The sequence below is a fragment of the Podarcis liolepis genome (genome assembly GCF_965112155.1).
Source record: "Podarcis liolepis genome assembly, chromosome: 2".
NCBI classification, from domain to species: domain Eukaryota; kingdom Metazoa; phylum Chordata; class Lepidosauria; order Squamata; family Lacertidae; genus Podarcis; species Podarcis liolepis.
Genome location: NC_139555.1, coordinates 43,652,698 through 43,678,512, shown reverse-complemented (window position 1 = coordinate 43,678,512; position 25,815 = coordinate 43,652,698). Strand labels below are relative to the sequence as shown.

At 48.6% G+C, this 25,815-nt stretch overlaps 1 protein-coding gene and 1 long non-coding RNA gene across 8 annotated transcripts; one reads left to right on the top strand and one right to left on the bottom strand.

Moving 5' to 3' along the window:
• Positions 1–10: 10 nt before the first annotated feature.
• Positions 11–4,342, bottom strand: LOC310700291. Its single transcript, XR_014522558.1, has 3 exons — positions 4,238–4,342; positions 3,524–3,686; positions 11–3,460 (listed from the first exon to the last, which is right to left on the bottom strand). It is a non-coding gene; the product is annotated as an uncharacterized lncRNA (long non-coding RNA).
• Positions 4,058–21,884, top strand: PRR36 (proline rich 36). Of its 7 annotated transcripts, none has more exons than XM_083489540.1 (6): positions 4,058–5,314; positions 10,658–11,162; positions 11,677–11,758; positions 13,294–13,460; positions 14,590–17,376; positions 19,526–21,884. In XM_083489540.1, the coding sequence occupies exons 2-6, from the start codon at positions 10,742–10,744 to the stop codon at positions 19,936–19,938; spliced, it is 3,870 nt and encodes a 1,289-aa protein (XP_083345666.1). In that variant the 5' UTR covers positions 4,058–5,314; positions 10,658–10,741; the 3' UTR covers positions 19,939–21,884. The 7 variants fall into 7 exon arrangements, with proteins under 7 accessions (XP_083345666.1, XP_083345672.1, XP_083345669.1 ...); XM_083489543.1 differs by lacking the exon at positions 4,058–5,314 and adding an exon at positions 5,389–5,611 and having other exon boundaries at positions 11,677–11,731; XM_083489541.1 differs by lacking the exon at positions 4,058–5,314 and adding an exon at positions 5,389–5,611.
• The last annotated feature ends 3,931 nt before the right edge of the window (positions 21,885–25,815 follow it).

Genomic DNA, 25,815 nt, shown 5'->3' with positions numbered 1-25,815 from the left:
TAGGTTTTATATAGTTCGCGTTCAGTGTTATTTTAAACAGTCTCAGCCCACTGCCATTCTACCATTTTTACCAGACACTTCAATGGAGCAACAGAAGACTATGCATATACATATTACATTTGACTAAGACTGAATGGTGGGAGGCAGGGTTTCAAATACTATAGGGCAGAGGTTTTCAACCTTTTTGAGTCCACGGCTTCCTTGACCAACTACATTCTTTCTGCGGCTCCCCTGTGGGGCTCAGGAGCCCAGTTATGTCACCCCTTGCCTGCAGAGCTGGCAGCCTCTCATCCTTTTTCAAACACCTTCTCTTGTGGAGTGTTCCCTCAGCCTCCTCTCCCGTCTCCTTGGGAGTCCTCTGGGCAGCTGCTGCTGCCGTCCCTGGTCTCTGAGCCGCCCCCCTCCCCCAAAGAGAGGTGCCTCCCAGAGGCACCATTTCCCTGTGGAGCTTATAGCCTGGGCTGCTGCAACCATCAGCTGTGCAAGCCTTTGGGAGGCAGAGACACAAGAGGGCATCAGAGGAGGGAAGGAAGGAAAGAGGGGCAGAGGCCAGTGTTGTCTGTGGCACCCCTGACCATCATTCAAGGCACCCCAGGGTGCCATGGCACACTGGTTGAAATCCACTGCTATAGGGAATCAACATGAGCTGATTTACAGTAAATGGGAACAGTGAGAATCTTGGTGTCTCAAATTTAAGTGGTCAGGATCCGCCCCGCCCCCCACCTCTGGCGCCATCGAACCGGTTGTGCACTCCTAGATCTGCTTTTGTTAGGAGTGCTGATCTGAAAACATTCAAACCGAATTCACCAAAGGTGAATGCTAAATGCTATCCACTCCAATAACCCTACAAGCATATAAATACAAAACATGATGAAAATCACCAGCATACGACATCCCCTGAAGATATTTGGATTCTAGTAGGTCCCAAAATGAATAGGTTAGCAATATGTCATTATTTTGCAAGGGGGTGGAATAAGAAATATGCCATTAATGCTCATGTTAACAGAAAGATGGTAAGATACAGATGATGCTAACATTGTTCTGCACTGGTTAAATCTCATTTTAAGGATACAAATGAACACCAGAAGCTTCTATACAAAGAGTCAGACCACTTGGCCTTGTATTTGCTAGCCGGACTGACAGCAGCTGTCCTGGATTTCAGAGAGGAGTTTGTAACTGTACAACAAGCTTCAAGACCTGGAAAGAGACTTACCTTGGGTCACAGTGCCTGTAGGGCAGGAGAGGGGATCTTACAGCAGTGTGACTTTACTGCCATCTAGAGGCCACCTTCTCTGTAAAAGCCAGGTTGGCTGCCTGAACCATGCATGGAATGTGGTTTCTGGAGTAAGAGACCAAAGCCTCTTGCTTTTAGACCAGCTTTTAGAAATAGGAGAGGGGTAAAGTAATTTAGCTATGTCTCCACAAGCAATGACAATCCAATTCTTGTCTTCTGGAATTAGTATATTCATTGACTCACAAAATCTGTGAGAAGTGTCACCTTTGGGGTTATGGATTTTCTGAATTTAAATGTTTAAAAAGAGGTATCTTATGGAGCCAGAAGCAGCGACCAGATCTCTAAAAGATGTCATGAAAATATGCTAATAATAATAATAATAATAATAATAATGGTTCATTGTATCCACTGCAGCACAAGTCCATTGAAACTGGGGCCGGGGATGGGTTAGGAGGGTAGAGTTTATTTTTATGGTTTCCAGCAATGGCTTTCTCCCTGCTCAAGCCTAGATGTCTTTCCATTATGTTGTTGTACACCACTCTAATCTCCCCGTGACACTTACCCAAGGTTCGGTTTCCTTGGAGCGTGGCACAGCGGAGGCTATGGTGCACAGTTGATTTACACTTCTATACAATCTAAGCCTACAATGGAGGTGTTCACAGCATTGACACCCCAGAAGGGTCTTGCTTCTCCCATAGCCGCAGCCTTGGATTGCAAGAGAAATCAGGCATCACTCTGACCCTCTGCCTTACCAGCCTGCTGCCTTGCTTCCATCTTCTAACTCACATAACTTCACTCTCAACTCTGACCCTCGTCTCTCTAACTTCCAGCCAGCGGAGGGAGGAGGCCCACCCTTTTGCCCTCTGGTGCTGAGCCACTTCCGTTCCATCGGTAGCCCAGTACCCAGTCTGTCACCTCACCAGGAAGCTAGCCTAGCTTTTCCAGGAATTAGAATCCTTGATTAGATTTCAACACTTGCTGGGTCCAGGGGTTAGAAGGCCCTCGGAATACGGCCTACCTCCTCCAAAACTTTTAACGCTATGCAACTTAGCAAACACAAGAGAGAGTGCTTAAGTCTGCAACCTCCGGCTGCTTCACTGGACTGCACTATATAATCTACACCACCTGTTCCCAAGCTGAAAACACATAAAATAAATTGTGGGATTTGGGACAGTTGCAAATCAGTACTCAAAACAGTAATCAACAATTCCGAGTGTTATTACCGTCCCTCATCTCAATCTCAAAGCTTTTTGGCTCATTAAAGACTTCAATTTGTGAGTGGAAAGAGGTTGCTGTTCATTGATCTCCCTTACTGGAGTGTAATGGCTGGAGTAGGAGTGAAATGATCTGATCCAGCCTGCTTAAGAGTGTACAGCTGAACACATTGCCAGCTCTATCCATGCTGATCCTTGAAGAGGGGGGTTGGAGGGGAGGCAGAGAAGGTGATGGATTGAGTCCAGTGTCCCTCTTCTCCACACAAAAATTAGAGCCAGCAGGACTGGAGGAGCACTAACCATGTCGCTGGGGGGAATGGATGTGTGCATTTTTAAGCACAGCAGCACATGTGCAACTTCCTAGCGCATGCAGAAATCTCTGATTCGGGCCCTGGTGCCTGGTTAGGGTGGGGTGATGGAACCTCCATATGGCCTATAAAGAATTAACCAGGTATAGCAGCCATATGTGATGAATGTCTCTCTCCTTATCCATTATTATTGTTGTAATTTTTCTTAAATAATCATATTAGAGCTATTTTCATTGTGCAAAGTGCTTTCCAGTTCTCCTCCTCCTCTGCTGTTTCTCCCAATTCATCTAATGAATAGTGGGCTTTATTTTAAAGAGATCTATGTATTAAAATGAAAAGGTTCAGCGGTTTTATATTTTGCAGATACATGGATATATGGAAATCTTTGTTTGGTTTTTATAAAATTAAACAATTATTACATAAGACAACTCTGATCCAGGCTAAGTTCTGGGGGACTAATGAAGGGACTTCAGGGTGGTGGTGATGAATGAGCACAGCTGACAGTGAAGGAGAAATTCTGGGTGCAGAAAGAGCCAATACACACAGCCATTGGGAGTGTTGAGGAACTCAGGTTCGTCTCCAGTCCTGTTGAATTCTGTACGTGGGAAGGAGAGGGGGCACTATTTTGCCCTTTGCCTGAGGCAGCAAAATGATTTGGGCTAGCCCTGCTCTTCCCCTAGTGTTGAGATTCAGCATTTTCACTCCTAAAGTAAACAAAAAATTAAAAAAAACACAGAGGAGATCAGAGGCAAGCAAGAAGCACCCACCTCTGGAATTAGCTGCCAGAAGCAAGTTTTCACTCCGAAGGCCAGGACAACTCTTCCCATAATAATCCTCACTACTCCTTGTAGGCTAAGGAAGGATGGAGATAACTTCAACATCAGGCCTTTCTGCAACACACCATGCAGCATCTAACTCAGGAGCTGCAGCCTGCAAATACAATCCAAATTAGTTTGTCCACCATCAGGATGCACGCTGCGAAGAAGGCCCTAAGGCAAGTTGCAGGTCTGAGCAAACATGAAAGAAAATGCTAGACATGGGGGTGGGCAGTGCTAGATAATATAGTGCTATATTAAGTGTTTTGTTTTCAGCTGATTTTGGAAAGCAGCTCTCAGAAGTAGCATGGTGTAAAATATAGCAGGGTGTGTAAGCCACTTGGACTCTGCTGCCACAAAGCACAAAGATGACATGTTGATTAAAAGCAAAGCAAAGCAAAGCAAAGCAAAGCAAAGCAAAGCAAAGCAAAGCAAAGCAAAGCAAAGCAAAGGAAAGCAAACAACAACAACCAGAAAGACTTGTGGCACCTTGAAGAGTCTCCAATTTATTGCAGCATAAGACTTGGTGGACTAGAGCCCAGTTCATCAAACATATATTGCATGGCTATAGAGAAAACAATTGTGAACAACTGGGCCAAAAGGTCATGAAAGACAAGAGATCATGAGACAGAAATTCCTGATCTGAATACATAGGATTAAACTTACTGTACTCATAAATTCTAATCCAGCAATTTCACACTGGAGTCCTCGTAAAAGTTTTTGCTGCTGTTAAATGCTGGTGACTTTCAGGTTGGCAGCAGTGTGTCCTGAGAAAATGAAATATCTTCCCACTATCTTATGCTGCCTTAAAAAAAATATGCAAGCATTGTGCCCATTTATTCTTAACTGTGGGTCCTTGCAGACACTAGGAAGGCATTGTTGGCAGCTGATACCGTACCATACTTCAAAAAGTAAAAACCAGGACACCCCAAAAGTTGTTGAGGAAAATTGTTGGGCTTTTTTTAAAGGAACAGTTTGGGCTGGTTCCTTTGACAAAATGCTGTGTTCAGTTGCTTTTTCTTCTGGGTCCGTCCTGTAGTAGATCATTCCAGCCTTTCCAATTCTGTCTCTTCATTCTGTGGATATTATAGTTTTTAGAACGCCTGAGGCAAATCTTTTGGATGAGATCACTGTCTGAGGAACTGGAACAAATTCTTGTTTCAGAGGGCTACAGTACAGATAATGGATGGGGAGACTGTGGCCCTCCGGAATATCCTCATGGTGCGGAAACGGGAAAGGGCAACCGCAGGCAAGCAAAGCTGTGCAGGCCTGCCTGGTGCTCCTGTCAGTACCACTACCAGACAGTGAGCCTGCTTGGGGATGGGGAGGGTGGGCCAGCCCGGTCTGCCAGGAGGGCCCACTTAAGGGCCCCTTTGACTCAGGCAGGATCCTGCAATCCGGGTCGGCCCCTGCTCGAACAACTCTTTTCAGTAAGACCAGTTCACACGTTCAGGTCAGAAGGGGGGTATATCCGCGCACGTGTGAACCAGCCCCGTGTGTCCTCTTCTGACAGTAGCAGGCTCGCTATCAGCGCTCCAGCAGGCGGAGGGTTAACGCTCCCCCCCCCCCCCGCGGCTGAATTACTATTAACCAGCTGCCACATGGGCGGGGGCGGGGCGGGGGCCATAATAGCTGCCGGCGGCGCAGCCGAAGACACAATTGATCCGCGCAGCGCCAGCCTCTCCCCGCGAGAGTGACATCATCCCTTCCAAACCCCAACCGGCGCTGCCATTGGCTGTCCAGGTAATTGAGAGGGGCATTTCTGCTCTCCCTCCCGCCCCGCCCCTTTCCCCATGCCTACTTTGTGCGTCTCTGGCGTTGCTGCCGCCGCCTCCTCCACTCCGCCTTCCTCCGCGCCCTCCGGCCACACACGCCCAGGGCAGGCGCCGCCGCCGCCGGCAGCAGCACCAGCAGCAGCGACGCCCAGGCCGGCCGGCAGCATCCCCTGCACGGAGACAAAAGCCCCCCAGGGCTCCTTCGCTTGCTGGAGCGGCCGAGGGACGGTTGGCTCGGCTTCCCGGCGCGCCGCGAGCGAGCGAGGTAACAGCCGTCGAGGGGGCGCCCGGAGTTCCGGCGGCGGGCGGCCCCTGGCCGGAGCTTTGGGAACTGCGCGCGGAGCGGAGAGGGTCTGGGCGGCTCTCCTCTCCCCCCACGGCTGGGCAGGGCGGGTTGCTTCTCTTCTCTTTCCCCCGGTTTCCCACGTGCTGGGGGTCAGCTTATTGGGTGGGGGGGCGCGTGGGGCTCCGGTGCACATGGCGCCGGCAGGTGCAAAGCGGACCGAGCGAACAGCCCTGATCTGGAGGGGCGGGGCGGGGTGTTGGCTTTTTTGTTAGGCTGGGCAGTTTTTGAATGGATCCTCCCGGCCAAAGGGAAGACTGGGAGCTGGATCCCAGGCTCTTCTCCGGGCTTCGTGAAGCCTTCGGGCCAGAATCTGCTGTGTTAGCCTGTTAGCCCGGTCCGCTCTCCCTCTCCGACCAACTCGTCACCCTCGGAGAGGGGAGCTGCACACTGCATTTGCTGTACCCGTTGGTGGCTATTCTTGTTGCACTTTCTCTGAGTGCAGTAAGCAGGGCATTTTTTCCTTTTTAAAAAAGGCGTGATGAGAAAGGGTTTTTTTCCAGCAAGCTGATTGAAGCGAGCTAAGGTTACAAGTGCATTAAAAGCGTCGGTACCGAAAAGCGAGGTTTATATTATATATAAACAAACAAAATACACAAAGCCTCCATAATGTCAGGGGTCACAGGGGGAAGTGGCTCCCATCCCTAAAAAGTCTCGCATGAAACCAGGAGGGACCAATTCCTAAGATCTGCAGGCCCTTTCCTTTGTTAAGGGAGGGATTTGCAGTGGTGATGAGCTACCATCTCGTATGAACACACAGCCCCACCCTCTGCTTCTTTGTGAGAGTGAATAGGCTTTCCCTGGTATTGCTGGATGAATCCATTTAAAAGATAAAATGAAATTGAGGCTGCCTTTTTGCAGGAAAGGCAAACTGAACCAAATCTGGAAGAACAAATGTCAACTATCTCACCTTTCATAGGGTCCCATGTAGTTGACAGTGGACAAAGGGGTTCCTTTCTCCCCCTCCATCACAGTATACATGTAAAGGAGCCTGTCTCTAAAATGGAGATAAAGTTTGCATTAAGGCTTTGTACTCAACAGAAAAAGCCTCCCCCCCCCCCCGCCCCCGATTAGCTCCTCTCTAGGAAAGAGGCTACCCTTCCAGGAAAAATCCCACAGGAAATAAAGTAAAAAAATGGGGGTGGGGGAATCCAGGTGAGCTAGCGGCTTTTAGATGGATGGCTGAGATATGCAGAAATGGGCTAGTCTAGAGCGTGGATAGGCAAACTAAGGTCCGAGGGCTGGATCTGGCCCAATCGCCTTCTAAATCCAGGCTGCGGGTGGTCTGGGAATCAGTGTGTTTTTACGTGAGTAGAATGTGTGCTTTTATTTAAAATGCACCTCTGGGTTATTTGTGGGCCATAGGAATTCGTTCATTTTTCCCACAATATATAGTCCGACCCCCCACAAGGTCTAAGCCGGACAGTGGACTAGCCCCTTGATGAAAGCTTGCTGACCCCTGTTCTATAGGAAAGGCAAAGCCTTTTTGGGATTGAGATGAATGAATGAAACCCTTTAGGGCAAGGTGTATGGACCATTTGCTAGTGAAATGATGTTGCTACAGAAGTGTGCAAAGGAAGGGCAGTGCATGAACACTGAAGGATAAGGAAAATCACTGGTGAGGTAAAGTACTTCAGTTATAAGATGGAAATAAGTTTGGGGAGTATGCATCAAATCAGGTGAGTTTTTAAATGGGAGAGATGTCTGCTAATCTAATCACCTACCTAACCTAACAGGAAGCAGAAGTCATTGATGATTGTGTTGGGGGGAAGATAATGGATTGGGGTAGCTAAGCAGGTGTAACTGTGTCTTTACACACTGATGCTTCTAGATCGATCTCCCTGGTACTTACTTTGTGTAATTAAAGCGGATCGGCAAGGTTGTAGCTGGGGAACGTAATGGCCATCTCCAAAACCAGAAGAGAAATGATAGGCTTGCTAGCAGAGCTCTTCCTCCTGGGACAATAATTGGAACAAACAAAAAAACGAAAGTGAATGGGTGACTGTTGGAATGATCTAACTCTCTTGCTTTGGGGGCAGGGGGCGAGGGGCTGCAGCTCCCTTGCACTTCTTATGGCTTCAAGGAAAGAGCAGAGGAGGGAGCGTTGAGTGTCTAATGTAGCTGGAAAGTTTGGGAGAATGTGCAGCAGCATTCAAGGGCTAGAAAAGAAGCAGGTTTTCCCATGGGCCTGCCTTGGGCTCAGATGTGGACTGAAACATATGCTTTGCAGCTTTGGGTGATGCAGAATTATAAACATGCCAGGATGTTGTGGTGGGTTATAAACAACCGAACAAGATATTTGAGACAACTGAAAGGTACTCATGGTGGGCAGTAGAAGGGTGGGGGAAAAGTGTAAATACAGTTTTGGGCAGGGTGTGTGTAAGAGAGATTTCAAAGAGTTCAACTGTAGCATGAACAACACTTAGCTCTGCTGGGTTTTAAAATGTCAAGTTGTATTCATTAACAAAACAATATGGAAAATAAAAATTGGAGGCTGGTTATGACTTAAAAGTTAAATGGCTACCTTCTGTGATATTCCAAGGAACGGCATATGCAGTATATGCATATATAAGGGATTTTTGAGAGTACACACTTTCAGCAAGCAGAAAGTGAAACTGAAACTTGACCATGCAGGAGACAAGAAGGTCAGGAGAAACCAAAGTACAGTATTAAAACAAAATGACCTCTTAAGATAATAACAGGGTGGGAGGGCAAAAGTTTCCTATCAGAACTGTTTGGCAATAGCTGATATTGACTGGGAAGCTTATTTACACGGAGAGGTGTTGTGTCAAGTGTGACTTAAGGGGTTGGTCCCATAAAGTTCATTCTTGTTGCATTGAACAAATGTGCTTTTTTGCAAATATGGTGCTGTTTGTGCATCTTTCTCTCCCACATCAAACAATGGGTTAAAAGTTAACCATTCTTTTCAGCATAGGAGTGGCTAAATGTCCTGGATGTTCAGTTAGGGCTTTAAAACAACCAGCTGAATAAGCAAATATGGGTGAAGACTCTACTCATAGCCCCCTCATTGCCTTGTGCTCTAGGAGCAGAATGGAAATGACCCTGGGAACTGCCTTCAGGATCTAGTAGCTGTCAGCAGTCACTGAAGCTTTCTGCATATGGCTTCTCTAGAGTGGGCAGAAGGTAATGTGATCTGCTGGTGGACCATTGGGTGCCCTAGGATATAGGTGGAAGAGCCTCTCTAAGTCAGTGGGTGACTTGAGACCTATCTACCTAAGTCAGCTCTGTCAGTTCATGGGCAGCGGGCAAAGTATTCTATGATGACACTTATTGCCTGGGAAGACTGTGCAGAGGCTGCCAAGGGCCAGTTAGTCTTTTACTTCCTGCACAGGAAAATAGATCATTGGTAGTGTCAACGTTGGACCACGTGGCTTGGCAGCCCTCCCCTTGTCTTCTGCCCTCTCCCCTGGAGAGGAGTGCTATCATGTATTGTGGCCTCTGCAGCCACAGTTCATCACATTTCTGCTCAGGTGCAAAATTACCCCTGGCAACAAGGCTTGGTTGGTCCCAAACCTGCTGTGCAAACTGCATCAGGTGCACCCAAGGTTCTCATAAGGGGAGCTCTCCCGACCTGGTACCCTCCAGCTGCTTTCGGCTTCAGCCAGTGTTCTGTGCTGGCAGGGGCTGATTTGTTGGCGGAGGCTGCTCTCGTCAAATCAACCCAAGATTCAGTGCATGGCAGTTGCATAAGGCCTTCAGCTCTTTTGTATGCTACATGCCAATCCTGGATAATCAATGTGGATAAACCTTGCATTTTAAATAGGCTCCAAGCAAGTGTGTGTAAGTGCGAGGCATTTTCTGAAACAAATTTGCATCTTCTGTTTTGCTTTTCACCTTGTCTCAGAGGCACTTCAATTTTCCCTGTAAAGTTTTGAGTCTCTCCTCAGTTTAGAGGCAGGAATTGAACTGTCTTCAACAAATCCCTTAAAAAACAACAACCCACCCTCCAAAGCTAAGACATGTTTAAAATAACTTCCTCTCTTTGGTCATACTGAAAAGGGCTTCGATAGGAGATCTAATTATCTAATAGTATGGCTCTGAACTGCCTTGGTTTTGCGGCGTAGGATTTATTGTTGAATATAAATTTCAGCTACAGTAGTGGTTGTAAATTTTGTAGTGATCTTTTACATTCCTTGACGGTCCATTGGATGCCATCTGGGAAGAGTCCTCCTTTCAAGTTATACTCTCTCTTGGCCTGTCCCTGCCAGCTGCTCTTCCACCGATAAGTCACTTGGGAAGGCATAGGGAGCAGAGCATGGTGAGGAATATCAGGTTCTCCTTCTGCTGGTGGCTTTGGTTTTCTTTCTCACCACATCCCCCAAGCTTGAGTGCTCTGTGGTTTTGATGGAACACATTTTTTTCTTTTCTTTTTTTTGCTGGGAGTGACGGAACCCTTGTTGCAAAGTAGACAGCTAAAATAGTTGCCAGCCATGGGCAAATGCTGCTCTCTGGGCGGCAATGTTCCTGATTTGTCACTTTGCTCTACAAAGGGGACTGCACAGTGGCAGAAATAGGGCCAATTTAATGAACAATACAACATTGGCCTTGTGACTCTAAGGTGGATCCTAGCAACGCAACTGTTGCTTGACTGATCTGACTTACCAGTAAGACTCCAACATGTGGCAGCTGCCACTATGACTTTGGCATCCCTAGAAAATTAGTTTTGTACTGTGTGGATGTTCATGCTTTTCTTTGCAGTCCCCCAATGTAAAATCCACCTCTCTGAAAGCTTTTGGCAACAAGCTGCAGATAGCTTCATGTGACTAGATGGCCGCATATGAATGCTTTTGTGTATATAGTCAGTGCTGGCTTTCTGCATCCGAAGCAGCTAGGTTCAGCTTGCTGAGCCAACGGGATGTGAGAGTCATCTGCAATACTACACACAATCCCCGCAGAGCTTCATTGGGGTGGGGTTCCACACAAAGTGTTGGTGGTCCTCTTTTTCAGGTCGCAAGTGAAAACGGAGCCCTGCACCTGGCCTAGCGGTTCAGAGAGATACGGACAGCCTGCCCAGTGTCAGTCGGTACGAAGATGGATGACAATGGCGCTGCTGGTGGAGACCCAGCTCCACGGCTGAATGGCGTGGCAACGGCCAGTAAAGGAGCCCGGGCTGCCTGTCCACCTGCAGCAAAGCAAACACCCAGCAGGAGCCCTCGGGCTCCAGGGCAAGTCCCTGGCAGGAAGCAGCCAGGAGCCCCTACAAGTCGTCCTCCTACAGTTCCTTGCGGTGCCCCCAGAATGCTCAGCAATGGAGCATCCAGGAAGCCGCCTGTGTTGCAGACGAAGCAGCCAGTGGCCAAGGCCAGTGCTGCCACCAACTTGTCTGCTAAGGGGGCAGTGAAAAAGGTCATGGGGGACAGACCCAGCGGGCCAAAGACTTCAGAAAGGATCGGTCAGGAGAAGGAGGTGCAGCAGAAACCCACAAAAGTGGAAACGCAGGTGACGGCTTCAGGTATGGATTGCCAGCCTAACTCTTCAGCAGGGGCTTATTAAAGCTGTGCTAAGCCCCTTAAGACATTGCATGGCACCTCTGAGGTTTGTTCCTAGACATCCTTGTCTAGAGAAGGCTGTGATCTGGGCCAGGTTCTCTCAAACACAGCTTAACTCAATGCTAACTTCCCATATACCCTCCCTCCCCAAATTGGGCCAAATTTTGGGAACAACATGGAACTATGTGGCTAACTGAAGGGTCCTTCCTCCCTGCCCCCCCACCTAAAACCCCCTAGTAATTTGTTTTTCTAGGTTTCCACTTGTATACCTTGCAAATATGTGCACAGGCCTGGCTGTGATAATCACTCACTATGTACTCAAACCTGGTAGAGAAATGAGGTTCCAGGACCCTTCCCTGTTCTGCTGGCGACTTGATAGCTCTTTCATGCTTATCCAGCTAGGGTCTTCTGATCGTTTGTTCTGTGCTTTAATCAGCTGTTTACTTAAGGCAAGTATCTTCTTTGCTCTTTCTGTAGCACCAAAGGCAACTTCCACGAAAGTCAAGAAACCCGAACAGACAAAGCCCACCAGGTATGGAACGGAGGAGCACAGGGAGCTGTGAGTCAGACCACTGATCCATTCACCTCAGCATTGCCAACACTGACTGGCAGCATCAGTTCAGGGTTGCAGGGAGGGATCTTTCCCAGCCCTGCCTGGAGATGCTGGGTATGGTACCTAATACAGTACATGCAAAGCATGTACTTCTGTCCCAGGAGCAGTCCTAGGAGGCAGGCCAGGCTAAGAGGGTGACTGACCTGAGTCCAGCCTTTCCACGGGCACCACAGTGGCTGTTTGTCATCCTAGTGCAGGTGTGGGGAACCTTTGGCCCTCTGGACGTTGCTGAACTACAACTCCCATCATCCCTGACTTGGCCATGCTCGCTGGGCCTGATGGGAGTTGTAGTTCAGCAACATTGAAGGGCCCAAAGGACTGGTGTCCTAGTGAGTAGATGCAGCCCTGCTTCCGTTAGAAGGAAGTCAGAGAACAGAGGTGCAGAGGACAGTGGGATGTGGGTCTGTAATGTGATGAGTGATTGGCGGGGGGTGGGCTGCCAGCTTCTTGAACACCACCACAGCAATGACAAAAACCGTGCACCTCCCACTTAACGATGCATCCCATAGATGACCCCATGTACTGTTTTTGTGGGTCTGCTGCGAGTCCTACCTCTGCAGTCTCTGAACAGACTGATAGGGTGCACTTAGCAACAGTGCAGTGCCTGAACCAACTCGACCAAAGTGTAGTTTCCATTCTGATTCAGGAAAATGTGGCCCACAATCGCCTTGTGTACAGTGCTTCCCCTACTGCACACTGGAGCAGGCAGTTTTCTACTAAAAGCGACGGTTACTGAAGCAGTCTTTTGAACTGTGCTGGCAAGTACTGCAGAGGCCGCCCTGCCTACAGTAAATACCAGTTTTGGTGATGTGCCACACTTTACAAAAAAAGGAATCTGTTTAATCATCTTCACTCGGCCACCTCTTGAGAAATGAGTGGTCCTCTTAAGGCAAATCTACAGGCAGAATTTTGCCCCATCAACTTCCTTTGGGGCAACCTGTACGGTGTACCAAAAAGAAAGCAGTGGGCAGAGAAATAGCAGTTGTAGAGGTACATTTACCTACTTTTAATTTGCTTTTATGCATTTCCTCTTTTAATCTTGGAAATGACTGGAGGCAAGGCCCGGAGAGTCGGTGGGGATATTCTCCAGGAAGGTTCTGCGTTTCCCCAGGGCTCTGATTTGCATGTCGTAAACAAGTGGAGTAATGGGAAGCACGGCTAATTTTATGTTTCCTCTCCCCCCCCCCCGCCCCACTTGCTTTGAGGATCTGAAGCCCAAGGAGCGGCTAGAACGGAGGAAGTGATCTGATTTTTTAAATCTATTTTTTATAGCTTTCTCACTGGAACACTTCTCTTCTCTTGACGGCTGGCATTTGTCAAGGATAACCTTGCCACTCTGGTCTCAGCTAATTGCCAGAGACTTGGAAGTGCTAGCATTTGTGCCAACGCACCAGCATGCTGGCACCAATGGCCTCTGTGTGTTGGAAAGGCTTGAGCTACAGTCTCTCTCCCCTGCATAATCTTGTTGCTTTCTGTTTCAGAACTTGGTTGCCAGGGACCAAGAATTCAACTGCATCAGCCCTAAACAGACCACCAGCCAATAGCACCGCAGCCAACGGCAAAGGTGTGGGGAAACCTAAGCAGGCAGTGCCAGCTGCTGGTCAAGCTGTAGTAGCGCAGCAGAAAAGCAGTCCGGCTACACAAAGAGGTATATGTGAAGATACATAGGTCCTATGTGGCTTATGGGAAGGCTGAGCCTTCCACAGCATAATGCAGAAAGGGAAAAGTTCCACTTTCTGTGGAATCTTGGACATGTATAGTTGGGGGGTAACAAGGAAATGAGGAAATCTTCACAAGAGTACACAGCATACATGCATCTCATGAAGTGGGCTCAAGTCTATGGGCTTTTCCACACTTCCCCTTATCTTGCTTTGTTAACCCGGGGAAAGCCCCTCTTTAGCGCTTAGTCGGTGCAAACAGCAATCAGGTTTTCTTCAGATTGCTATTTGTTCCTATTCCAAGCTAAAGAGGGGAAACTGCTCAGACCCATGCTCCGACCTATGAAATGTCTTTAAGGTGTCATCACTTTTGCTGCATAGACTAACACAGCTGCCCCTCTGGAAATTGAGACATTTATATAGCACTTCTATACGTCAAGAAACCCGCATAACAGTATCTAGTTTCAATCCTCTGAAGATATGTTGGCATTTCCATGTTGCATGCCTCTAGCTGAAAGCTGCTTGCTGAAGCCCACCTAGTGGGTTCATAGCAGAAGTGAGATTTTAGTTAGGGGCTTTCTGAGAGCGAGAGCTGCCACCTTAGTTGGGGGACTATACATTCCACCAGCCTTCCTCAACCTGGTGCCCTCCAGAGGTTGTTGCATTTTAACTCCCATTGGCACTAGGCAGCACGACCAGTGATCCAGCATGGTGGGAGTTGCAATTCAACATCAGATGGGCACCAGGTTGGGGAATCCTGCATTGCATATCTGCATTAAACTATACCTAATGGTGCCATATTTCAAAGGGGGTTTGAGGTGACCCAAATTCTGGCTCCATAAGGCAAGGGATGCAGCAGTTGGAGATCCCTTTAGGGTAGTGGGTGGTGCATAGAGAAGGATTCCTAGTGATGGTACTGTGGCTTTTATGTTGTTTGGTTTGAAACCAGGTGGCAGGTATAAAATGGGTAAATGTTTATGGCTTTGGAGCAGAATTGCAGCTGCCATGAGAATCAGACCTTCGGCTGCTTAAATCTTCCGGCATGCATTGACGCACGTTGCGAGAGGCTCAGCTTTGGCAATCGCTGCAATGGACTTAAAATACTATTTCTCATTCCAGATGCTTCCAGAGCCGTCGCGACCTCAAACGCCAAGCCTTCACGATCAAACCCTGCTGTGAAGATGCCGCCTGCCCCCTCCAGGCACCCCAAACTCCCAAGCTCCAAATCTCAGTCCGAGCAAAACCTCGGGCAGAGGAATGCGGCCGCCCTTCCGAATACCAAGCTTTCATTGAAGAAGTTCTCGGAGTCCGCTAAGCCCAGAACTCCTGCCAAGGCGGCTGGTGGGACTTCGCATCCGCCCACGCCACAAAGAGCTGCTGCCTCTGCTTCCAAGGCTTCTCCTGCCGGGGGCAGTCCAGGCAAGAAGCTCCCCAAGAAAGATGCCCTTCCTAGCCAAGAGCAGGCCCCCTCTCCAAAGAAGGTCCAGAAGGCCAAGGCAGGGCATGCCATGGTGGTCACCGGTGAAGCAGAAAGCATCTCCATAGAGGAGGCAGGGCCCATAGAACAATTAGACCCTGCAGCAGAGGTAGAGACTGTTTCCTTGCTAGACTCCCAAGAGGCAGTGTCTGAGACCTGCAGGGTGGAAGCCGTGGCAACTGAGCAGTTGGAGCCAGGGGGCTTGGAAGGGGAAGACTGGGCTGGACATCCCAGCCTGAAAGTGCTAACTCCAGCCGCTCTTGAGGCACCCCTGTCCTCGCTTGATCAACAAGATGTGACGGTCTCTTCCTCGCCCACCGAGATGCATCCAGCAGTCCTTGTCACACCTTTGGCTTTGTCCAGTCCAGATGATGTGAAGGACTCTTCCTCTCCTACTGAGATGCGTCCAGCAGTCCTTGTGGCGCCTCTGGCTTCATCTAGCCTACAAGATGTGACGGTCTCTTCCTCTCCCACTGAGACGCATCCAGCAGTCCTTGAGGCACCTCTGGTCTCTTTGCCTCCGCAAGATGTGAATCATGACGAGATCTCTGAGGTCCTGAACGTCCCTGGTGACGAAATACTGGGCTTGCAGGCAGCTTGCACTTACGAACCATCTCTTCCTGTTGATTCGGGGCTTGCTTCCCAAACTTCAACGCTGGAATCTTCCCAGACTAGGCAGGCAGGCACAGACTCTGAGTACTTAGAGGAGCAAGTCTTTCCGCGCCTTGATGTTCCAGTGGCTGTTGAGCAGCCGCACTTACTGCTTGACGCGGAAGAGCCTTGTGAAGGCATAAGCCACCTCTCGTCACCCGGCACACCGGTGTCCACTGGGGAAGATGTCCCCATGCCAAGCTGTGTAGAAGGATTTCATTCTCCCGGGTCCTTGGTTCCACATTTTGGGTTGCTTGGAGAGACCCAAACTGCCAAACCTCTGGCACAGACAGCAGAGGCAGTGGAGGTGTCTGTCCTCACAGCGGAGCAGCCCTCCTCGTTCAGCCAGGCAGGTCCTCCCCTGGGAACTATGGCAGAGCCTTGGGCAGCTGAACATGAAGTGGATGAGGTCCTAAGCCTGCCTCGTAGCCCAGAGGTGGAGCAGCAGGTGGACAGGGCCCCACTGGAGGCAGAGACTGAGAGGCTGAGGAGGAGCCCACTAGAGCTTGCAGCTCAATGTGGTGACGTAACACAGGAAGTGGTCACTTCTCCACAGGCTGAGAGGCCACACGTAGCTGCCATTTATACCGAAGATGAACTCCTGGAGCCTCCGCATGCAGCAGAACCTTCTGTAATTGGTGAGTTTGTTCAGGACCAGGCCCCAGTCTCTCTCCAGACCCCTGAAAGCTTGCTTCCCACAGAATTTGCTGGAGAGCCTCCTGTAGCCCACAGCGACCTGTGCAGTTGTTTGGGTGGACATCCCGCAATTGGAGGCCCTGTGGATGATGATGATGGTGGTGGTGGTGATGATCCAATGCTCCTGGAAATATCTGTGGGTAACCTGAACCGAGAGGAGGCTCCTGCAGGGGAAGCTCCAGGCTTCCGGCCCCATCTCTCAGGGGAGCTCTCTCCGAGCGGTGTGGCTCAGGTGTTGGTGCACAAACCCCAGACCCTGCCCCTGAAGAGCCTTGAGCTGCTGCAGGAGCCTCCTGCCCAGCTCCCCGAGCTCCCAGACTTGCTGCTGAGTAGCACAGTGCTGACCGCGAGCCAGTCCCCGGAGAGGGGAGGCTCCTCTTCAAAGTCCAGCACTTTAAGCGGACCCGATTTGGCAGGCAAGAGTAGCAGCGAGACCAGCACCCCTGAGGAACTGCTGGACTATGACAGCAGCTCCGGGGTGGAGTCCAAGTCGGAGGAGAAACTGGAGCAGACCTGCCACCAGCTCCTGAGCCCCCTGGAGGACCTGCCTGGCGAGCTGGACCTGGGCATCCACATGGAGAAGGGAGACGATGAGGCGGAGACCCTGCCTGCTGACGAAGTCCTTGGCGACCCGCCCACTGAGCCCACCGTGTCCTCCGAGGAGGAAGCCGAGCTGGATGCCGATCTCCTGAAGGACCCGGGCTTCGCCAAAACAGCCGTGTGCCTGTCGACTTCTTTCCCGGGCAAGCCGTCCTTGCCCCACTCCGTGGAGGAGTCTGACGAGCCGGGCTCCGGCGACGCTGGCACCGAGACCCCAGCCTCCACCAACTCTGCCGCCTCTTGCGACGTCTTTGGCGCCTTCCACCTCCACTCCACTGACAGCTGTGGGAAGAGCCCCGGCCTCTCTTCCCTCGAGAGCGAAGAGGGCAGCAAGGACCAGCTCCCCAAAGAGACCGGCAGCAAGGCCCCCCTGGATTGGGAGCAGCACTCCTTGCAGGCCTCGCCAGCCCCCCAGAAGACGCCTGGAGGGCAGGGGGAAGAGTCATCCCAGCCTTTCACTGCCACTTATAGCTTGGCTGCAGGTAACGTATAGAGGAAGCCTGCCTTGTCTGTGTCAAAAGTGCCAACCTGTGGTATCTCAATGTGCAATAGTACCCTGTAGGGAAGGAAGACAGCCCCTCTCCTTCCATGTGCACCTGTTCCATCTGTGTTTCTAGCCAAACAGGCATACTTTTTTTGTCTCTTTGTGTTTGATACCTCTCTTTCCCCCCCCCAATCTCGACAACCCCTTTTCTTCGCGGGAAACTGTGTGTATTTTAGCGTGTTTTCTGAGAAGGGTAAACTTCTTAGTCTTGATATGTTGAATAAAGCATCACTTTGTCTATCTGATCTGGCCTGTCTTGTTTTTCCAGGAGATCTGTTCCCTACCGTTTTGAGGTGGGGGGGTTGGGGGCTTGGAGAGAGCGGAGAGCCCTAACCGAACGCGGCTGTAGGTGGCTTTGCTTCCGAGATCTCGCCAAGGACAGCCCACGTATTTTTCAAAGTTGCTCAGGTGTTAGGGACGCAATGTGGAGGCCTGTCATTGAGAGCTGCCTCTTGTGTGCTGTGTTGCTCAAGTAGCCCAGAAACCTTGGTTGGTTTTGCACATGAACTGGGGCAAATCTGACTGGCATATTGGCAGCAGCGAATCATGGGAATATTTTGCAGAGCTGGGTAGAATCTTAATCCATCAAGGTCAATACACTTTCCTAGCCTTGTTCAGCAGCCCTTGAGCCTAGTAGTTGTTTCCAGTGACCTTGGAGCCTCCCTGTGCCTTGAAGGTTATTTTTCTTTATGGGATCCCATCACCATTTGCTTCTCTCTCATGAACTGGATGAAGCCCTGCCAAAAAAAGGCTCTGCAGAGCATTTGGTGGGGAGGGGTTATATTTATGGCAATCTTCAGGCTAGTCTTGCAGGCAGCTCCCCTAAAGTGAGTTTCACCTTATCAAATATAAGAGGAATTGAAATTCGAACAGGCCTCTTCTAATGCAGCTAGCAGGGAGGAGAGCTTTCTAGAAATGGGACTGAATACCATGGAAGAGGGGAAAACCCACTCTGCTGCTCCAGAGGCCTGGGCTAGACCTAAGGCTTAAGTAACAGGAGAAACCTGTTGATGGCAAGGACCAGTTAGGCAGCAAACCCAATTATCTAGGGGGATGGAGGTCTTTGAGCAGAAGCTAGGCATCCCTCTGCTGGGGATGTTTTAGCTCAGAAATTCCAGCATCAAGCAAGGGGATTCCATGGTCCATGAGACCCCCCCCCCAACTATAGTCCTATGAAGTTGGCTAAGGCAACTGATCTAGGCAAACCAGCTTTGTTACAGTTGTAATTTTGGAATATGATACCTTAACCTTGTGACCTTCTGTAGGGTGGTAGGAAGAGCATAGGTCGATCTCTTTAGAAGTGATAGGTGTAGTGAAAATGGGGAGTGTTCAAACTAATTGCCATTCTAGGGGGAGCAAAATATGTTGAAATCCTATTGGACTAGCAAGGTCACATGCCGAAAGAAACTTGGGTCCCCAGTAAGAATGATTGGGTGTTCTGTTTTGTCAAAAGAATGGCAGAGCTGACTGGCAACTTAACTACAACTTCCTTGATGGATACATCTTTCTACTGTTGGTTGGCTTTTTAAGTAAAATGGTCAACCAGGACTCCAGAAAGTATAGATGCTGTTGAGAAGAAATAACTCTGATTTAAGAACTAGCTTAAGTTTTATAAAGCCAATGAAGTTCTTAAGAATTAATTGCCCACCTGCCCAACCTATCATCTTGAGAAACTCGGGAGTGGCTGTCTGACAGGGACCATGAGTGGATGGGAATCCCAAAAGGCAACCCTAGCCAGGTCCCCCTGCAGTTCTTACAGCTGTTGTATGTCCATTAAGCTGGCCCCATATCTGGATGGGACCACACTAGAGGGAGACAAAGTAGGGGATCTGAACAAAAGGGCTCTGCACAGCCCAGGCATTGCAATGGTGGTGGGTTCAGCCAATAGATAACAGCAACCTTTGAAGGCAGCTCTTGCCAGGCTGAGAAGCATCTCAGGTTTTCTTTTTAAAAACAAAGAATTAAACCCAGGCGCTCTTCCCCTGCTCTCCTGTTGTGTTCTTCTTGTCTGTCACTTCCTCTTTGTTCGTCACCACCCCACCCTGAGGGCCACTCTTTCCAACCCAAGCTCCTTGCCCTGTTTGTAGGTGACAATGGGGCTGGCCTGCCCTTCCCCTGGGGACCCTGTCCGTCAGAGATCCTCTCCACTATCTATGAAGTGGAAAGTGGCGCTGAGACTCCTGGCCCGGACGAAGAGGACGGGAGCCGCCATTTGCGCGCTGCGTCCCGAGACCAGGCTCTTCACCTAGGAAGCATCCAGGCCACAATGGTGCAGCAGCTGATCAGCCGGACGCTGCTCTTCTCAGCGGAGGCCCCTTCCGGGGCAGCTGGGGGGAAGGGGGCGCTGAGCAGCGAAGCAGAGATTGGCAAGTGGACCGAACTGATCTCTCCTCTGGATGAATCGCGCGCCAGCATCACTTCTGTGACCAGCTTCTCCCCAGAGGACATGTCATCCCCACACGGGGACTGGACTGTGGTGGAGGTGGAGACCTTCCACTGAATTTGTTTCCTTGGAAATGGAAAGTTTCCCTTGGGCATTTTGACTTGTTTCCCCCCAACACCCTTCCCCTTAGGTACGATCCAGCCGTTCCTGTAGGGACTTCAGAATCTAGTGTTAGCCAACTGCGGGGGTGTTCCTCCTCCCATTCTCCTGATCTCTTGGGCAGCTAATGAGAAACACTATCTGAAATGATGGCTCTATTGGCTTTTACCGTAGCTTAGCCACTGTTTTTGCCACTTACCAGAAAGTGCAAATTCACTTTTGAGCTGATTTTAGCTCACTGGAGCCCCTCTACATTTTGTTTGGGTTTTCAGTGATATGGGGCAGCTTCTACACTTGAGATAGTCCTGCGCAACTTCGCCTGGTAAGTGCTGGGGGGGGGGACCACACCCCTCTGCTTTTGGTTGACATAGCAATACTTTCTCTACTTGGCTGGGGGCTGCCCCCAGCCGTAGATAAGCAACTGTCTGATACAGCTACTGATGTGGCCTTGGAGTTCCACATGGATTTATTGGCAATTAATTGCTACAAAAGCTGGCAGACCTTTCCTAGGTTGGCAGGAAGTGTTCACGTGCCTCATTTCTCATAGCTGACTACAGATACAGGGAGACCTTCTAAAGCAAACTGCTTGCTCTTGGGAGAAAGGCGTTTCTACCTCTTTCCCCTGAAAGAGCAACACATGAAATTGCCCCTCCAATGACATAAAGGGGGGGAGCATCTACAAGTGAGGAGGAACTGCTCTGTCTTTAGCCATTTCTGTACTTCTCAGGAGCGGGTCATGCCCCACGTTTCAAAGTATTTGGTGGGAGGGCTTGTGCTGGTATGTGGTTTGCCATCTAAGTGCCCATCAACTTGGTTTTTTTTACATAGACATCTGTACCCTGTCCAGGGGAAAGGATAATGAGAATCTCTTTGGGAATTATTCTGCTTGGGAATTGTTTGGTACAGAGTGTCTTCTTCCTGGGAGCTTGAACCCAAAGCTCAGCAGTATAGAGAAGTGGACAAGATTGCAATGCCCGATGACTGTGCTATCCTGTCTCCGTATTGGCACAACAGTAGCAACCTGCAGGTTTCCTATGGTGCTTTGCAGGGATAGCTGTGCCATGCCCAGGGACTTCCTTTCTTTGATGATGGACAAATGCAACTGACACTTTTTACTGTGGGACTCTGCTGTAACAGACTTTAATGGCGATGAAACGCTGCATCTTTTTTTCTAGTAAAGGCCTCCTAGCATTTGCTGGTATTAAGTGGGACAAAATTACTGCCAGTACCCCACATGCCAGTTGTGGGATAGAATGTCCCATCACAGGGATTTTAAAAATAAAGAAAATTCTCCTTCACCTCCGCATACTTGGGCACGTAGCACAGGACCACTTGCTAGAGAAACTCCTGAGCAGTGCAAAGGGAGAAATGCCTTTGAGGCATTACTTGCCTCCATTTCTGCCTGCTACAATGGAGATGGCAGAATTTAGGATTCTTGAGTCAATTACCTTGAGAGATTAGTGCTGCTAGGAAAATGTTACATGAGATGGAGAAGATTGTTTGTTTTCTAGGTAGGGACAAGGCGTCCATGTTGGTTAGCCCTGCCTTGCTTGTGGGGCTGAAAGTGCCCAGGCATTACAAATTGCTATGGTGGAAGTAGCCCAACTGTGAAACCTATCATCCGCATGGCAATATGGTCCTTCTCTTCCATGCATTCAGAAATGGTTTTCCTCTTGGTAACTCTTGTCCATGCAGCTACATGTGCCTTGAATGCAGGGTTTGGGGAGTATCTCTTAAAACTCGATGGAACTGTAGCTTTGTGTAGTGATATCATTGGAAATGGAGCCTTATTAACTGTAACAAGGTGTGTGGTTTCCCGCCCCCCTCCTGAGGTTTGCATGTGTGTGACTGCTTTTGTAATGTAGCACATTGTTGGTGATAAATTATGATAGATTTTTCTTAGTTTCTTAAAATAAAGATGAACTTGAGTTTCCGCTGTTGTGTCCATGTTTCATAATGGGGGGGGGGGCCCTTATAGGTTCAGGGTGTACTATATTTATTTCCTCAAAATAGGTTTCAGTTCTAATACAATTTTGCACTTGTGGTGAATTGCTTTCTTCATCTTCCCTAAAACACTTTCCCTAGCAGATTCACCTTAATATTGGCGCCTAGACTGGTTCCTTAGATCAGTGTTCCCCAACCTTGGGCCTCCAGCTGTTTTTGGACTACAACTCCCATCATCCCTCGCTAGCAAGACCAGTGGTCAAGGATGATGGGAATTGTAGTCCAAAAACAGCTGGAGGCCCAAGGTTGGGGAACACTGCCTTAGATGACTGCAATGCATGGTTCCATGTCAGGCCTGAATCCTGTATCCAGCTCCAAATTCTACATTTGCAGTGTACATTTAAGACTTGCATATACTGGACAGTGGTTTGGGGTCCTGCATGATGGGTGGTGCAAATTGCTTCAAAATTAGGTACCAGTTCAGGCCTGGATAAGAGATTTACCGGTAACCATTTGAACTGCTAGCTCTGTACTCTTCACCTACCCTTATGAAGCATGGGACAGGTGGCATCTTCCTTCTGTTAATGGAGCGCTCTACTATTGTAACCACAACAAAATTCATTGTTGGTAATGATGGTTAGCCGGTTCTTCTGTGTGCTCAAGTAAAACTACAAAGTAGAAGCTGCTGGCACAGTTCTGCTGTGTCTTATGTCATCAAAAGGATATGGATGGGCTTTAAAAGATGCAGTCTGCACACAGTGGCCAACACCAACACATTCATCTCTAGCCCCTGTACCTTAAAGCTTGGTTGAGGTGCAGCTGCAGTTTGCATACTGAAAGGAGGGACTTTTATTTAAGAGCCTGCTACTTGCTGTGCCATCTCTAACTCTTCTAAGTTGAGTGGAGAAGCAGCACCTTGATAACTGGGAAGGTAAAGAATGTAACAGTCCAGGCCTGGGACAGGCAACGCATTTGGCTGCTTATTTGTTTTTACCACAAAACAAGGGGATTTATAAAGCAAATCCTGCAGAGAGAGCACTACACTGTTCCTGCTGTAGTTCACAGAATGATTTGCTGTAGCAAAATGAGGTAAAGGGATGTATGTTTACCTTTTAAGTCCCAATGACTTAACTGGCACCCTCAGGCTTTATAACTTGAAGTTTTACTCAGGAAATATTTGGTGGAAGTCAACATCACTCTTCCAGCTGTTCAGATAGAATCATCTCCCTCTCATCGTGTGTACTATTCTGGGATTTCTTCTGACGCCCGCACACCTTGCCAAAATAACCAATTTTTGGGTGTGACATGGTGTGCAGGGGGAAGCTTGCGCGGTGCTTCTGCTGAGGGGCTGGTTAGGTAAATCCCGTCCATTGAAATTTATCAACCAATCTTAGTCACAGTCATTCATTCCAATGAGTGTACTCTGAATGACATGTTGGAATGGCACACTAAGTGGTCTCAAAAGTGTCATAGCAGCATATATTTTCCCTTGAGTTCCTGTGCAGATTCTCCAACCTACCTACATCCAAACCAATACTATAAAAAATGCTATACCAAGTATGAAGTTCTATTTGTAAGGTGTCTATCATAGCCTACTTTACATAATTTGTATTTGTGCAGCTGGGCCCCCTATACCTTCCCTAAAAAAATTGGTTGTAGCAGGATTTTCCCCAGGATTAGTTCTATTTTATTTTTTTGCTTTTTTGCCATTCCCAAGACCCACACAAACTCTTATTTTGTTCCAAGGAACACAGGCTTTGCCTGGGCAAGGAGTCCTGTTATGGTTGCTTGCCATGCAAAAAGTCCAGTTCAGCATCTTATAAACAGATGCAAACGTAGTGGATTGATCAAATGGACCCTTTTATAGGAGCCAGGAGTTATTATCCTTTAAACCAAAAGCCTCTGATCTTCCCTCACCCCATTCCCATCCTCAATATGCAGTTATGTTACTGAAGTCCAGCACAAAGCGCAGCATGCAATCACTTCTCAGGAAGAACGGAATAATAGTGAACTCGACAGTGACCCAATCTGGAACTCCCTACAGTGGCTACCAAGTTGAAAGCAACGAAGGATCAGCACAATGGGAATTCAAAGTCCTTTACTATTTTTTACTGAAGCAGAATCTTCCCTTACACACAGTTATCAGCCACAGAGCTGTTGCTTTCATTGTAAATCTTCTTGGGGGAAGGGGGGAATCAATCCTAATTTATTATCTACTCCCAAAGGTACATTGAAGTCAGAATGAGGAACATAAAGACTTCCATGGCCTCAGACAGAGTTCATCCATTTCAGCATCCTGTTTTTGAGAGTGGCTAGACTGCCAGCTGGCTGTCCGAGGTAGACTGCCTCTGAATCAGGTGTGTCCATTTAGTTTATCATGGCAAACAGCTAGTGCTAGACCCTGCACTGGAGCCAGTGGCCATCACGTCGTACAACAGCCTTCCATCAACTATCTGACAAAGCATAGCTTTTTTAAAAAATCTGTCCTTGGTCTGTTTGGCAGAGGTGGAAGCATAGCCTGTATGTAGGGAAGAGATGGACTTGCCACAACACACACAATTCATACCTCCCCTCTTCCATTTAATTATAAAGCTTCAAGTATTTTGGCCTTTCCTCAAAGTATTTCAGATGTTTAATTGCTTTGATTGCCTTTTTGTGTGTGGATGCTGCAGGACAATGCATTGGGTCCCACCATTCGCCACGAGGTTAAATACTCATAGCTAAACAGGAGCAGCACATTATTGTTTTAAAAGATCAACTTCTGGTTGTAAGCACCACAAACATTGATACCTTTAGTATGCCAGTCCTGAATGAATTTGTTCATCGTTGACAACCCAGCTGCTTTTGGGTTAATCTCAATTTAAATGCCACATGGTGCTGAAAGTAGCTAACAAACTTGTACTCAGCTGTAGGTTCTACTCACTTCGACTGAGCTTATCCCACGGTAAGCAGGTCTAGAACTACAGCCTAAGGATCCTCAGAGTGTAAGAGCATCTGTAGGGCCTAAGATGCTGGTGCTGCATTACGGCTTCCATCATTCTTGGCCATGCTGGCTGGAAGTCCAACTTCTGGACGTCTACAGGTCCTCCATCCATTTTAAGTCAAGGCAGCACATTTGGAAACAGAACAGAGGACATCCAGAGGCATACGTACTTAAAGCTCAACCACTTGTAGTCCCAAAGTTGGACAGTTCCATCCCATGTTCATCAGCAAATGCTAGTTGCAATCACTTATTCAGAGGGAAATCTAAAGAATTAATAGGAAAGCTGCAAAGTCCGTTAGAAGCATGTATTTTCTTAATTATCCTCCGTCCACTTCTTTCAGGTGGGTATGTGGGCTTAGATTGCATCACCATTTCCAAGGAGAAGCCCATGAAATATCAAGCATTTCCTTGATATTTCAACCATACACCTAAGGCATCACTGATCAGCAGTTTGAGGAATGACCACTTTGCCAGAGGCCTAGTTGGTTAAATGGCCCTAGAATGTTTCCCACTCCCTGCACCCCCATTCGCTTTTCACCACCTGTGACATATTGCTTCTGCAGCAACATTGGGTGCTAGACCACCCCTGCACCATGATTGAAATAAGGATTTTAAGCAAGTTTAGGGAAATGTCTGTGATTCAGTCTCTGACTAGGTTAAGTAACTCTTATGTATTCAATTCAGGTAGAGCAGAGCTTTCCAAACTCTGTGTAGCGACACCTTAGTGTGTTAGTGTGTCGTGCAAATGTTCCCCGCTCTCTTCCTGGTGCTGGAAAGGGGTTAGTTTAACCTCTGGTTTGCTAGCAAAACTGAATTACTGTGTCACAAAATGATGCATGTCTAAAAAGTGTGTCGCCAACATGAAAAGTTTGGAAAGCTCTGAGGTAGAGGGCGCCAGGTGCGAGGTC

Bases quoted from the DNA above. Each gene is read 5' to 3' on its own strand.
- PRR36 (XM_083489540.1), top strand. From the start codon at position 10,742: ATGGATGACAATGGCGCTGCTGGTGGAGACCCAGCTCCACGGCTGAAT. The intron at 11,759-13,293 runs GTGAGTCAGACC...TTTCTGTTTCAG, and splicing joins ACGGAGGAGCACAGGGAGCT to AACTTGGTTGCCAGGGACCA. The intron at 17,377-19,525 runs GTAACGTATAGA...CCCTGTTTGTAG, and splicing joins CACTTATAGCTTGGCTGCAG to GTGACAATGGGGCTGGCCTG.